The following is a 12,481-nucleotide window of genomic DNA, read 5'->3' as shown; positions in this document are numbered from 1 at the left end:
CTCTTGTGATATTTCGCGAAAGTTATTGTGAAGTTCGCGTTTCATCGTGCAAACGAGTTACTCACTCCGGCAGGCCTAGCTTGTGGATCAGTTTGCTTGCAACATGGCGCTGTTGCAAAATGTGTTAGCGTTGTGTTTCTCAGTATTTCTATCTCCGTTTTTATTGTTCTTATTGACGATTATATTTTTGGCATCAATTGGAAAATCTATAGGAGTCCGGAAACTTTACGTTCGAGTTCTTTTGAAGATATTTGAGGTATGTATATTTTTAGAAGCTAAAATGTTATATTGTCTGCTAAGTCAAGCAGACGGATGTGGAAAGTGTATAGAAAGTCTTCATTTTGTAACCATAAATCATAGATAGAATGAAAGAAACTCTTCTTTATTTTTGATAAACTTCAGTAAAATCATATATTTTATTAGCAGAGTTGACGAAATGATAACTAAAACTAACTTTTTGTACCGTCATACCGTACCTGGAAATGTAAGCTATTTTGACAATTGCACTGAACTGCTATATGATCGTTAGATGTGGAATCCCTTTGCACTTTTATAGAGAGTCTGACATATCTGGATTGGGGGTAGAAGAGTTATCAAGAGGTGTATACAGTTTGGTACTTTCTGTATCCTTTCCATCACGAATTTTGTAGTCTCTTAGACGGTTTTACGTATAATTCATGTTCATCCTGCTGGTCTAGTGGCTCTCCTATGCGGCTTTGGTGCATGGAGTCGTGGGTTCGATTTTGTGTCCAAGAGCATTGAATAAATTTCGTTGGTTCGAATACAACTTTGAACTCCAGTTCCATGTAGTCTCAGAGTCAGTCAATGGGACAATCGCAGTTTTTAATTCTAATGTTTGCAATTAATGTTTCTAGACAACTAGAGCGATTATCTCAAGCAAGTTTGTTAATGAAATCAATCTGTTAATATGTTCACGGGTGACGGTGACTACCCGTATCTCGTTTAAAATCTACAACATTCCCTTCTTCTATGCAAGGTGTACAGTAGCAACGACATATTAATTGCCTATAGCTAGAAGGATATGTAATCGCATGATGTTCTTTACTGACTTTTAGCTGAGTTTATCTACCAATGTGTTTACGAAGCGAGTATAGCTATCATTAGTTCCGCTCGTGAATACTTATTGCTTCGTATATTTACCAGGAACTTCGTAAATACATCTTCATTTCCGGGCCAATTTAGATTTAAAATATTGCGTTCGGATATTTTAATATAACACTATACCAAACGTCGCCTCACTAATCCGTTTAATGTAAAGGCCTGCTTTCCGAAGAGTATTCTTTCGGAAGAATTGACTCCACTGTTGGCCATTTGGGGGGGGGGGAGGTACATGCACTTAGTTTAGGCATTAGCACTTTGTTTTTCATTCACGATATTTTGTTTCTGTCTTTTCTCAAGTTTTTAAGACAGGGTTATTGGAATTTCCTTCATCCCAAATGTTCCGTGTATTTTTGCAGGATAAAACTCAAAATATCCTTCTCCTCCAAGAAAGTACACTTCTAAAAATATACTTCAAAACTTGAATTGAAATAATAGTGCTAATGTGATTATAACTTCTTCAATCATGTTTCTCAGTTTACGTCTAGCTTCAGAATTGGCTTGGAGGGATTACCACCATATTAAATACAGAAAAAGAGAAACAAAGAGGAATTCTGCTACCGAATTTTGCTTGCGCTTGATGAAATTTATTGAAACAGTGTTCAATCTGTTACCATATACGAAAATGAAAAGGATCAAATCAGAAGGAAACGGCTAGGTCTGTTGAAATGAATTTTGGAATGTAGTTATTCGTACCTCGATTTTTTTTTTTTTTTTTTTTTGTATCATGTTATTTTGATTAAAATACGTAGTCTAAGGGGGGAGCGGGTTGTAATAATTGAGTAGGTCTATATTATAATCCTGTCAAGTTAGGAAGATGAAACTTGGTATTCCTATATAAGCTTCTCGTAAAAATAACTGGACCCGTGACCCAGCGTTTTTGAAAATTCCCGTTTTAAGGAGGGAAGGGGAGCATTTTCTATAATTTATTTACATTGAACGCGATGTTGCCTGTTGCTTCTGATCGCGTCACGTGGAAACTGTTAAACGATTTGAAATTAATTTTTGACCATGGTATCTATCTTGAGCTAGGTTTTTATCACTAATTTGATTCAAGGACGCTTTCTAAATTTGTAAAAAAAAAAAAAGTGTCAAGAGTATGTGAAAAAAAAGCATGAAAGTCTATATATAAACTCATTAAAAATAAGTGGAAAACGTATTCGTGACGGCGTTTTTGAAAATTTTGGTTTTGTTGGGGGGGGGGGGGGATTTTCTATAATTCTTTTCTTCATATTAAGAGCGATGCTACCTGTTGTCATGGCATCAGGGAAAACGCTTGAACAGTTTGAAATTGATTTTGGAACAGTGCCTATCTTGAGCTGGATTTTTAAACTTTCAAATTGTCCTATGCATAAGTGGCGGAAGTCATAAAACGGGTTTGTCCGTCCCTCTGTCTACAGGTATCAGAGCAAAAGTGTTAATAGCTATTGAGATGCACTTTTTTGTAACAGATTCAACGTCCCGAGGACAGGTTTCATGTTTATTAACCCTCAATTCAAACCGACAGTGGTTCAAATTAACCACTTCTGTTTTCAACATTTGTCACCATAGAACAAAAATGGTAATAGATAGCGGCGAGCGTTTTTTTTTTTTTTTTTTTTTTTCCAATCCAATTAATGTCTCAAGAGAGCATACTATAACAACACACTACCAAAAACGGAAGCAGTTTAAATTTACTACTTCAGTACTTATTTTCGTAGAGCAAGAACTGTAAGAGATCGAGATCTTTTTTTAATCTTCAGTTGATTCATCTTCGCAAGAATAGTTCCGCGATCTCCATTAACCCTCTATTCAAAGTGGAACCGGTTGAAATTAACGATTTTCGGTTTCAGCTTTAGTCGTCATAGAACAAAAATGGTAATATGTAGCGACAAGCGGATTTCTGCGATCGATACAGGATGTCAAGACAACATACAATCACAGCACGCTACCAACACCGGAAGTGGTTGAAATTTATTATCACTTCTGGTTTCAATACTGATTTCCGTAGAACAACAACAGTAAGAGAGGTCGAAATCGGTTTCTTGCAATTAATTTAGTTTCCTAAGAGTACGTTCTATCGCCTTCTCTAACATTCTATTTAATTCGTAATCGGTTCAAATTAACGATTTGCGGTTTCAACCTTTATCGCCATAGAACAGAAACAGTCGTAATGGCTTTTGTATATGGATTCTGCGTCCGAGGCACAGTTCCATCTTGTATTTTATTGATGTTATTAATTAAGTGGTTATAAATGTACTGAGTATTGAATTCCTAGAATTTGGAAGTCTACTGTAGTTTCACACTGTAAAACAAAACTCATTTATTACGTTACTTTGATTAAAGGACGCATCCTAATAGAAGTAGAGGAGGTAAAATAGCGGCCCAAAATACCGGATTTAAGAGGATAAAACTCGGTATATAAACTTCTCATTAAAAATAAGGGGACACATCTCCCTTTTTTTTTTAATTAATTAAGGGAGGAGGGGAATTTTGTGTAATTTACTTTTTCACATTTAGATCGATGTTGCCTACTGTGATCGCGTCACGGGGAAACGGCTGAAGAGTTTGTAAAGAGGTTTTGATCATAATTGATACTTACCCTTAAGCTGGGAATTTATAATTTAGGCTAACTTTGCTTAAAGAGCGTGTCCTGTAGCTGCGCGGAGAAGAGGATTCAAAACTTATGCCAAAAATATATCTTAGAATTTTTCTTATTACCCTTTCACTGATATGCGTATCCTAGGGGGGGGGGGAGCGGTGGCTAAAGTATTTGTCATAAAACTAATTATTCCTGTGGAAAGAAATCCAATATTTCAACTTCCACATACACACACACACACACACAGATACTTTACTGAAAACTACGCATTTAGTAAAGCCGCTTTTTATCTCTGGCTCTTGAACTTGAGGTACTATCCCAATGTATAAGGAAAACTAATGGAATCTTCAGTCAAGGTGGCTGATTAAAGGATTTGAATCGTGAGCGTAATAGGGGGATTTTATGCTATTCTGTATTATAGTATAGTGTTACCCATTTCTATATTACTGTACAAAGCAGTCTACTTCTTTCTAGAAGTCGAAAAATAAGCGAGTGTCACTTGTGCCAAGTGTGTCCTACAAATTGGGCTTTACGGATTCCCTTTTACCACCTTTTTGTTATTTATTTTTTTTTTTAATCATTCTCATTATTATGCACCAAGGCCAAGGGAGACTGATGATTGTGGGAGGAAACGAGGGAATCCATGTACACGGTGTTTGCTCACCACAAAGCCCACTTGGCGGGAGCTGGGATCGAACCAGAAACCCGCGCAAGAGGTGAACTGCCACGGCCCGCAAGGGAATTCCATAGTTTCATGTGTTCAGTAAAACATGAGCGCTTGAATAGTATTTTAAAAAATATAGCTTTAAATGTAAGTACAGTATTTCATAAAATTCAATTTTGCCCAGTAAAACTTACAGGGCTGGCTGATTTTTCAAAAACAAAACGTGGGTTTTTCACATTCCTGTTTTAAAAACAATTGCTCAGAAAGTAGAGGGTCAGAAATCAAGTCTCTACCGATCTAATGGATTTTTATTATTACATTATTTTATACTTTGAAAAACACGAGGAATTTACACAGGTGAGCCATTTTTCGTGCCTTGTAACTTTTAAAGTAATAGATACAAAGGACTGAAATTTTGTACTATGCAAATATCGACAAGAGAATATCGTTCGACATACTCTTCAATACCCTAGATTAACAGTGTTGCAAATCCGACCCAAAGTTGTAATTTTTGAGATGACATTTCGGTAAGTGACACGGACGGTGGTTCAAATTTCACCTTAAACTTAGAGTCCCCGTCACATATAGCTTCGGTACTGAAAGAGAATGCTAAATTTCAGTAAATAAATTAACAAAAGGCCAACGGCGAAATAAGCTTCTTATTTCGAGTTATCTTACCCTAGAGTCGTGAAGAGCTCCGTATGATTAGTTCGCTGGTACATTGCGTACATTTTACTTTAGTTCTGTTATTGATAAAATGATTAAACTCAAGATCGATACTAAAATTTGAGTTTTCTTGTTTAAGTTGCATAAGTTCATTTAAATTCTGTCCACTACTAGGAGTACTAGTAAATTGTGAAGAACCGTGGTAGATAAGTTTACTTTCAAGTAAGCGATGTGCTACATTGTAGATGAACTATCATAATTTTTATGTTTACATCATTATATAAGCCTTTTTGTATTCATGATTAGTCATGCTGACTTAAATTTGTCTGCCGAAGTTATTTTTCCTATTTCGTTGTGTAATAATGACACAACAAATTTTGTGTAAAGGTTTTTTGAGAAATTTTGTGTAACCTACCTAATACACTCTGTAAAGAAAAAATAGCGACACTTGCTCGGATATGGTTTTCACGAAATACGTTAACCAAAAAGATTTTTTACATGAATTCCTGATGACATTACAATGCATATTCTCAATGAGCAGTTCATCCTTAATACTTGCGTCAGAGTTTTAGGTTATTGAGATTAATATAATTAATTTATATGCACGTGTAAGTAGCTATGTTTCGTACCAGATCGTTTGTATAAAAAGTTACACATAAAAATAAGAAAGGTCAACAAGAACAGACAAAATATTATTATTATTATTATTATTATTATCTTAAGGTTAATATATATTGTGTACAAACATCTGGAGGTACAATACAGCAAACTAGTATTTTGTATGTCCAACAGAGGCTTTCTGCAGTGTAGCGAATCATACAGGGATGTTGGTAACAAGGTTATTGCAAAATCCAACGTCGATTTCGTGGAATCACACCCGGAATACCTGTTCCGTGATTTCCATTCTACTCGAGATAATTGTCTATTTAATCTTCTGCTCATATTGACTCCAAATTTTAGATTGGATTCATGTCAGGTGAGTGTGGAGGCCACATGAGTCTCTGGATACTCATATTCTTGAACCACGTATTAACGATTTTCGCTCGGTGATATGAAGTATTATCTTCTTGGAAACCGAAATAGTCCATATTTGCTTCATAAAAGTAATCTTTAGCTGTTGTAAAAACTTTACGTATTAGAATTTGAAGATATTTTCGTGCATCAACTGACCCTTCACATATATCAATCGTTTTGACGCCTTTAGCGGTGAAGCAAATCCACACCATCACTCAGTGAGTGAATTTTTGCACCTCTTAAACGAAATCCTTGTCAAGCTCCACGTTCGTGCGTATCCACAACTTCACACCATCATCGTTTCCCACTATTGGCGGAGAAATTGACGTGTTTCCAGTTGCCTTAAGTCCCAAGTTGCATATCGGCTGCCACACCTACGTGTTGATTCGCTCTGTGATTTTGTCAGCTTCAGGTTCTTACGAAGTTTCTTCGTAATATCCTCTTCATACAGTGAAGACAATCAATAAAACGGAGAAGTTATTCATTACGCCCAATTTTGAAGTAGTTACTCGCATTGGTATCAATCAAAAGAAAACTGAGCACTACTCGTCTCGGCTGACCTCGGAGAAACCCCGCCCTTTTGAAGTAACCACATCTCTATTCTCGAGCCGAGTAACTACTCCACGTTTGATATCAATAACAATCAAAGACTCCTCTGTGATGCTAGTAACTTCTCCAAATTTGTGGAGCAAGCTAAATAGGTGACTCCGTGCGAAATATGAAAGAGTATATGATTGTTTTGCTATGTAGCAAAGCTTATAAATTGCATAGAAATGTTGCAAATGGAGATTACAAAAACATAGGTTGATGAAAGAGAATGTAGAGTGTTAGCACAACATTTTTAGGAGAATCAATCTAAATTTGGGGTGGTGCACTACGTAATGACGAAAAGATGCGCGGGTTTTCTTGCTTTACGTTAGTGATCCGGGATTCCAGTTCTGAATGTCAGTGGATTCTCTTGTGGCTCAAAGTACTGTGTCTATGACTACTACAAGTGTAATGGATGTGATTATTGCTAAAACTGAAAATTGATTGTTTCCGGAGGTGTGCGTAATATTCAAACAGCAAAGGCAGAGTAGCAAGAACAATATACATTTCCGGGTGCTATCGGAGCACTTGACTATACACGCGTGGCAATAAAGAAGCGTAGTATTTTGGAGACGAATACGCTAATAGGAAGAGCTCCTTCGTGGCTAAGCGGTTAGCGTACATGCCTTTCGCATGAGAGACCCGCGTTCGATTCCCGGCGGGAGCTCATATGGTTCGGATTCCAAGTTAATCAGTGGGTCCCGTCTCATATAGCCTCGCTACTGAAAAGGACGTTAAACTCAAAATCAACTCAACTCAACGTTGATAGGAAAGGTGTATACATGAGAGTATATATATATATATATATATATATATATATATATATATATATATATATATATATATATATATATATATATATATATATATATATATATATATATATATATATATATATATATATATAATTTATGCCTAGGGTAAAGAGGACACTATGGTGTGGAAAACTCAATCAGATGGACGTGCTTTTTGACGTGACTGGCTGGACTATTTAAAAAAGGAAACAAAGGGGCCAAGTGTCTGATTTCTTCTTAAAGTCAAACAATCTTGGACAACACGTGATATGCGCTTGTCGTGCTAATCTTGATATTACTGGATTCGAATCAATATCCATCAGCTCCAAGAGGTTCGTTCACATGGTTTCAGTATTATGTTTCCTGTTTTCTTTTTCAAATTAGGTTTTAATGCTCGCTCGAATATTAAAGATTCTCTTTTGGATTTGTATCTCATTTGTAGATGTATTTGATATTTCGTTGCATTTCACTGTAATTGCCTTCAAAGCTTCGGCTTTCCTTCGTTTACTTTCTGGTAACTGTAACTTTGAAAGTACCACTGGAACTTTTATAATATCCACAAATGCACTTTAATTGAAACTGTCGTTGCTACTTGCTTGTTCCATGGCGTTTAGGTACTACGCCATAGGTTAAAAACAACGAAATGACCGCGTGACGGATGGGAGAAATGAGTAATCACTTCTTTTATTGATACGACTCAGTGCTACACGCAGAGGAAGCGCGAGTGAACGTTCATAAATCTGGAGCAGTCTAGACCTGAGTAGTGGCTTGTTTTATTGATACGAAATTGAGGGAGGAGATTACTCCAGGTGTAGTTACTCCGATTCTCGAGCAGGACTTCTCAGGAGTAGTTACTTATTTTTATTGATATCACCCAATACAGCTGTACGACTAACTGCAGTTCCCAGGTCATCTCCAATTAGACAAGCAAGTTGTGGGGAACTCATTCCTTCATTGTGCAATGCTATTGATTTTATTTGGCCATCTGCTGTGGGTGAAGCTTTCTTTTCTGTATCACATTGTTGACGAAAGGACGATTGTTATGCTGTGTTTGCTTGTGAATTACTCTTCCTGCCGTCAAGTGATGGATTTTGAGTATTCCACCCATCTCCCTTAGAGATTTACCGTAACTGAGCAAAGTAAGAATTATGCCTTGTTGACATGACGACAAATCACATTTCTTATCCGCCTTATTTGTTTACAGTCCATATATATCAACAATATCAAACAAAAACAACGCTGCACGACAAGAATACTGCCACTTGACACTACCCAAACATTGAGAAACCAAAGAACAATCACAAAATACTATTTACCTGGGCCTACACATCACAAATTCAAAGTAGAATTTTTACTACAATCACTTGCGAGGTGCCCTCACTGCCATCTGACGAGGATATTACTGATACATAAAAAAAAAAAAAATAGCAAGCGCCGTTGTACATCACAAGTATCACAGATAAGGCAAGTGAACTATCCTACTGTTTGTTTCATTCTATTCCGTTTCTAGCGGGCTGCAACTATTGTTTTCTCTATCAGTTACCTTGAGAATTGAGGTGTCGCTATTTTTTTCTTTACAGAGTGTATAAGAAAAAAATGAATTGTGGAAATTCGTCTGTGACTTAAATATTATAACTTAAGAATGTATTATTCTAGCGTTTTTGCGAAATGAAATGTGATCTTTTGATATGACAAATTGGTCCATGGAACCATACATTGCCTGTGACGCGCATAGTTCCATTAAGAGTACATGCTTTTCGATATTGACTCGTCGGAACTCATTGGATTAATGGAAATGGTGCTCTAACCACATGTCGTCCGACTCGTAAACTGTCGGACCCGCTAGCGTTGTTGTCGGACCCGCTTTGTTTCGTAGCGTTGTGTTATTACAAGTGGTTATCAGAATAATGAAATCACCTGTATTTCGCAACAAGTTAGGTGATCGTGTGTAGTGTCGCACGAGGTAGGACGGAGGCGTGTCTTGAAGCGTACAGGTGATGATGATGCAATATTGATAATCTCTCTTGGTTTCTAAAAGGGCAAATTGGGGGTGCGCGGTTGGTTAACGCAAGTGTGTGTAAAGTAAATAGTATGGGTAGGTATCTCGAATGGAGTATTGTTCATTGTGATAACAGTCTACAGAACTCATAAGTCCTAGTAACAGGGATCGCTAAGCATTGAAGCGAATTGTCCCCAAGGGATGTACCAAGGCACCGTAAAGGTAATGCTGAGAAAGTGGCTGTAGAACTCAACTATGGCCTGAAACATCTTATGGTATTGTGACAATCACAGTCTGACATGAGTTGCGTAACGTGAACATCCGTTATAAGATTGCAATTTCTAAACTGTTTCCATCCACCAACAACGCTTTAGCCCGAAGATAAATTGCCAAAACCATTCAAAATGGACTTTTGGTAACTGGAAACTCGTAAAATGCACGTGAATTCATCTTATCATTTTACGAGTTTCCAGTTACCAAAAGTCCATTTTGAATGGTTTTGGCAATTTATCTTCGGGCTAAAGCGTTAAATATATATATGGTGCACGCCTTCCCGTCCCTACTATGAAATGTGGCGGGTCTCAGTGATACTGTGGATCCAATTTCCTGCTGTTACCTGAATTCTGTGATTACGCTCAAATGACACAAATGAACACGTGCATTCAATGAGCCATTTTTTTTTTCTATTTATAAAGGGTAGGCAACGATAGAATAAGGCGTAATTTTGCAACATCGGAAGCAGGGGCAGATCCAGGGAGGGTGATTGGCGCGATCGCCCCCCCCCCCCAGAAGAGGAAACTCTTATTTTATATATATATAAATGAAACTCATCCCAAAGTTTGGAGCCCTTAAAAGTAGCAGTATGACAACCCACCGCCCTCCCCCCTCAGAAGTCGGTCCTGGATCCACCCCTGATCGGAAGACATGGTGCTTTTTTCAGAAACATAAAAACAGTGTTTCCAACCCCAGCAAAGTTTATATATATATATATATTCAAATGACACTACGTCAGATTATTACACATTTCAAATCTACATGTTAAATGAAGACTTAAATCCCATTTGTGGTCCAGTATTGCAAACTAAGGATACTGTGCTATTGCAAACGTCCAAATTTTGATGGTGTTGAGTTTGAAACGCTGCATAAAATGGTACTGTAAGTTTTTTTTATTTTATAAGAAATTTTGAAATGTGTGATAACCTGACGTAGTATCACTTAAAAAATATAACCTTGTTGGATTGGCAACACTGTTAATCTGGTGGTATCGGAGAGTATGCCAAACAATGTTCCCGTACTGATATTTGTATGGTATATATATATATATATATATATATATATATATTTCATTTATTCGTTTGAACCTTACAAGGGTGTATCAAGAAAATAATCCACCCTGTATATTGCACCAAATGCCCCTACGTGTTACTGTGAACGATATTTTTTTTTTTGGGGGGGGGGCTCATAGAATTCGTTCGGACTCGAAGCAGGGTTGCCAACTTTTCAAACCTGCTTACCCGTACATTCACAGCTTGAGTCCTCCAAATTCAATTTCGTTAGATTAGAACCTTAGCAATAACCTTAATTAGAATCTTATTGCCAAATTATATCAATAATGATCAAATTGTTGCTTTTAGCAAACAAAAGCAGTGTCAAAATGATTAGTTCCCCCTTACATTTTGAATAGCAACCCGTACTCCCATATCTGAATTGTTAAACCCGTACAGTTCACAGCCGTGACTCGAAGTCATGCATGCGGGCCTATCAGCTGCCGCATCAAGTCACCGCATATGTCCAGCATTTGGGAAGCATCGCCAGACATTGCTTCCAGTAATTCCGTTCGGGAGATGAGAATCTTTCGGATGAACCTCGCAATGGATGCGAGGCCCTGAAAACAGTAATCAAGGAGGACAGTGATGTAACGCTTCATGAACTTGCAGAAAGGTTCCATATTTTCACTGAAAGGGTCAGACTGCACCTGCATGGATAGAGAAATCATACAAGTGGGATCCCACAAATTGTCGGCAGCCAGCGAGTGACAGCCTGTTTTTGCTCACTGGTTGAGTTGATTTTGAGTTTAACGTCCCGTTCAGCAGCGAGGCTATATAAGACGTGGACCTACTGATTAACGTGGAATCCGAACCACATAAGCTCCCGCCGGGAATCACTGGTGTCGAAAAGTGAGTCCTCTATGACACTCCCAAGCGTACCAGACATTGGTTGTCGCCACGTGATCCTGTTCTTCACCTGTCCACCAGCTGTGCACCCACGAAACGCTATGCTCTGTGTATGGTGAAACTGTCGACAAGTGATGCATTACGAGCTCCTTCCACCTACTCTTAGCAGTTCCAAAGGGTGCAGCGTGAATTGCGATAGAAGCAGCCGGCATTGGTTAATCACAAGGGTGTGCTGTTCTTGCACAACAGTGTCAAGCCACATATGCCAAAGAGGACTCGGAAGACCCTTCAGCAATTTAGGTGGGAGACACTGCCATGTACCATATTCACCGGTCTTTGCGCCAACAGATTACCACCAATTTCATTTCCTCGACGGCCACCTCAGTAGGAGATCCTTCACAAATGGAGACCTGCGGAACACACTCACGCACTTCTTTGCAGCCATGACCGCCGAGTTTCATCACCTGGGTATTGTACAGCTGCAGAAACGATGGCAAATTGTGTTGGATGCTGATGGAGATTACTTCGAAACTTAAAAGTGCATACCGTCCACTGGATTGCTCTTATCACTGCTCTAGAACGGCAAGAACTTTTGTGCTTACCTTGTTTTTTTTAAGTTTTCAGGAGAATTACTTTAATTATTTATGCCTGACTAAAACTTATTTAAGAGCGCTCTCTCATACACAATCAATTTATAAGTATATTGGAGCGGTTTGTATGTTTTTCCTTTTAATTATGCATAGATAGAACTTTTTATAAAGTAATTCTCTTAAATTTTTATTTTATTTTATTTTCTACTTTTTAGTCATGATTAAATTTATTGTCTATCATTCTAGAATTTTCTTTCCTATATGCTTACCGAGACTTGTTCTTGTGACACTA

At 37.7% G+C, this 12,481-nt stretch overlaps 1 protein-coding gene across 2 annotated transcripts in view; it reads left to right on the top strand.

Moving 5' to 3' along the window:
• Positions 1 to 15: 15 nt before the first annotated feature.
• The window catches only part of Gpat4 (Glycerol-3-phosphate acyltransferase 4), a 142,266-nt gene continuing 129,800 nt past the window's right edge, over positions 16 to 12,481 (top strand). Inside the window, exon 1 of one of the 2 annotated variants that reach the window (XM_081763902.1) lies at positions 16 to 256. In XM_081763902.1, the coding sequence (XP_081620028.1) occupies positions 104 to 256 (153 nt within the window). In that variant the 5' untranslated portion in view covers positions 16 to 103. The remainder of the gene's footprint in view (positions 257 to 12,481) is intronic. The other variant, XM_081763905.1, reaches the window with a different exon arrangement.

This window comes from Thermobia domestica, chromosome 1 (assembly GCF_964235325.1).
Source record: "Thermobia domestica chromosome 1, izTheDome1.hap1.1, whole genome shotgun sequence".
Taxonomy (NCBI): Eukaryota; Metazoa; Arthropoda; class Insecta; order Zygentoma; family Lepismatidae; genus Thermobia; species Thermobia domestica.
The sequence above is the reverse complement of the archived record's forward strand: the minus strand, read 5'-3'. Positions and strand labels throughout refer to the sequence as shown.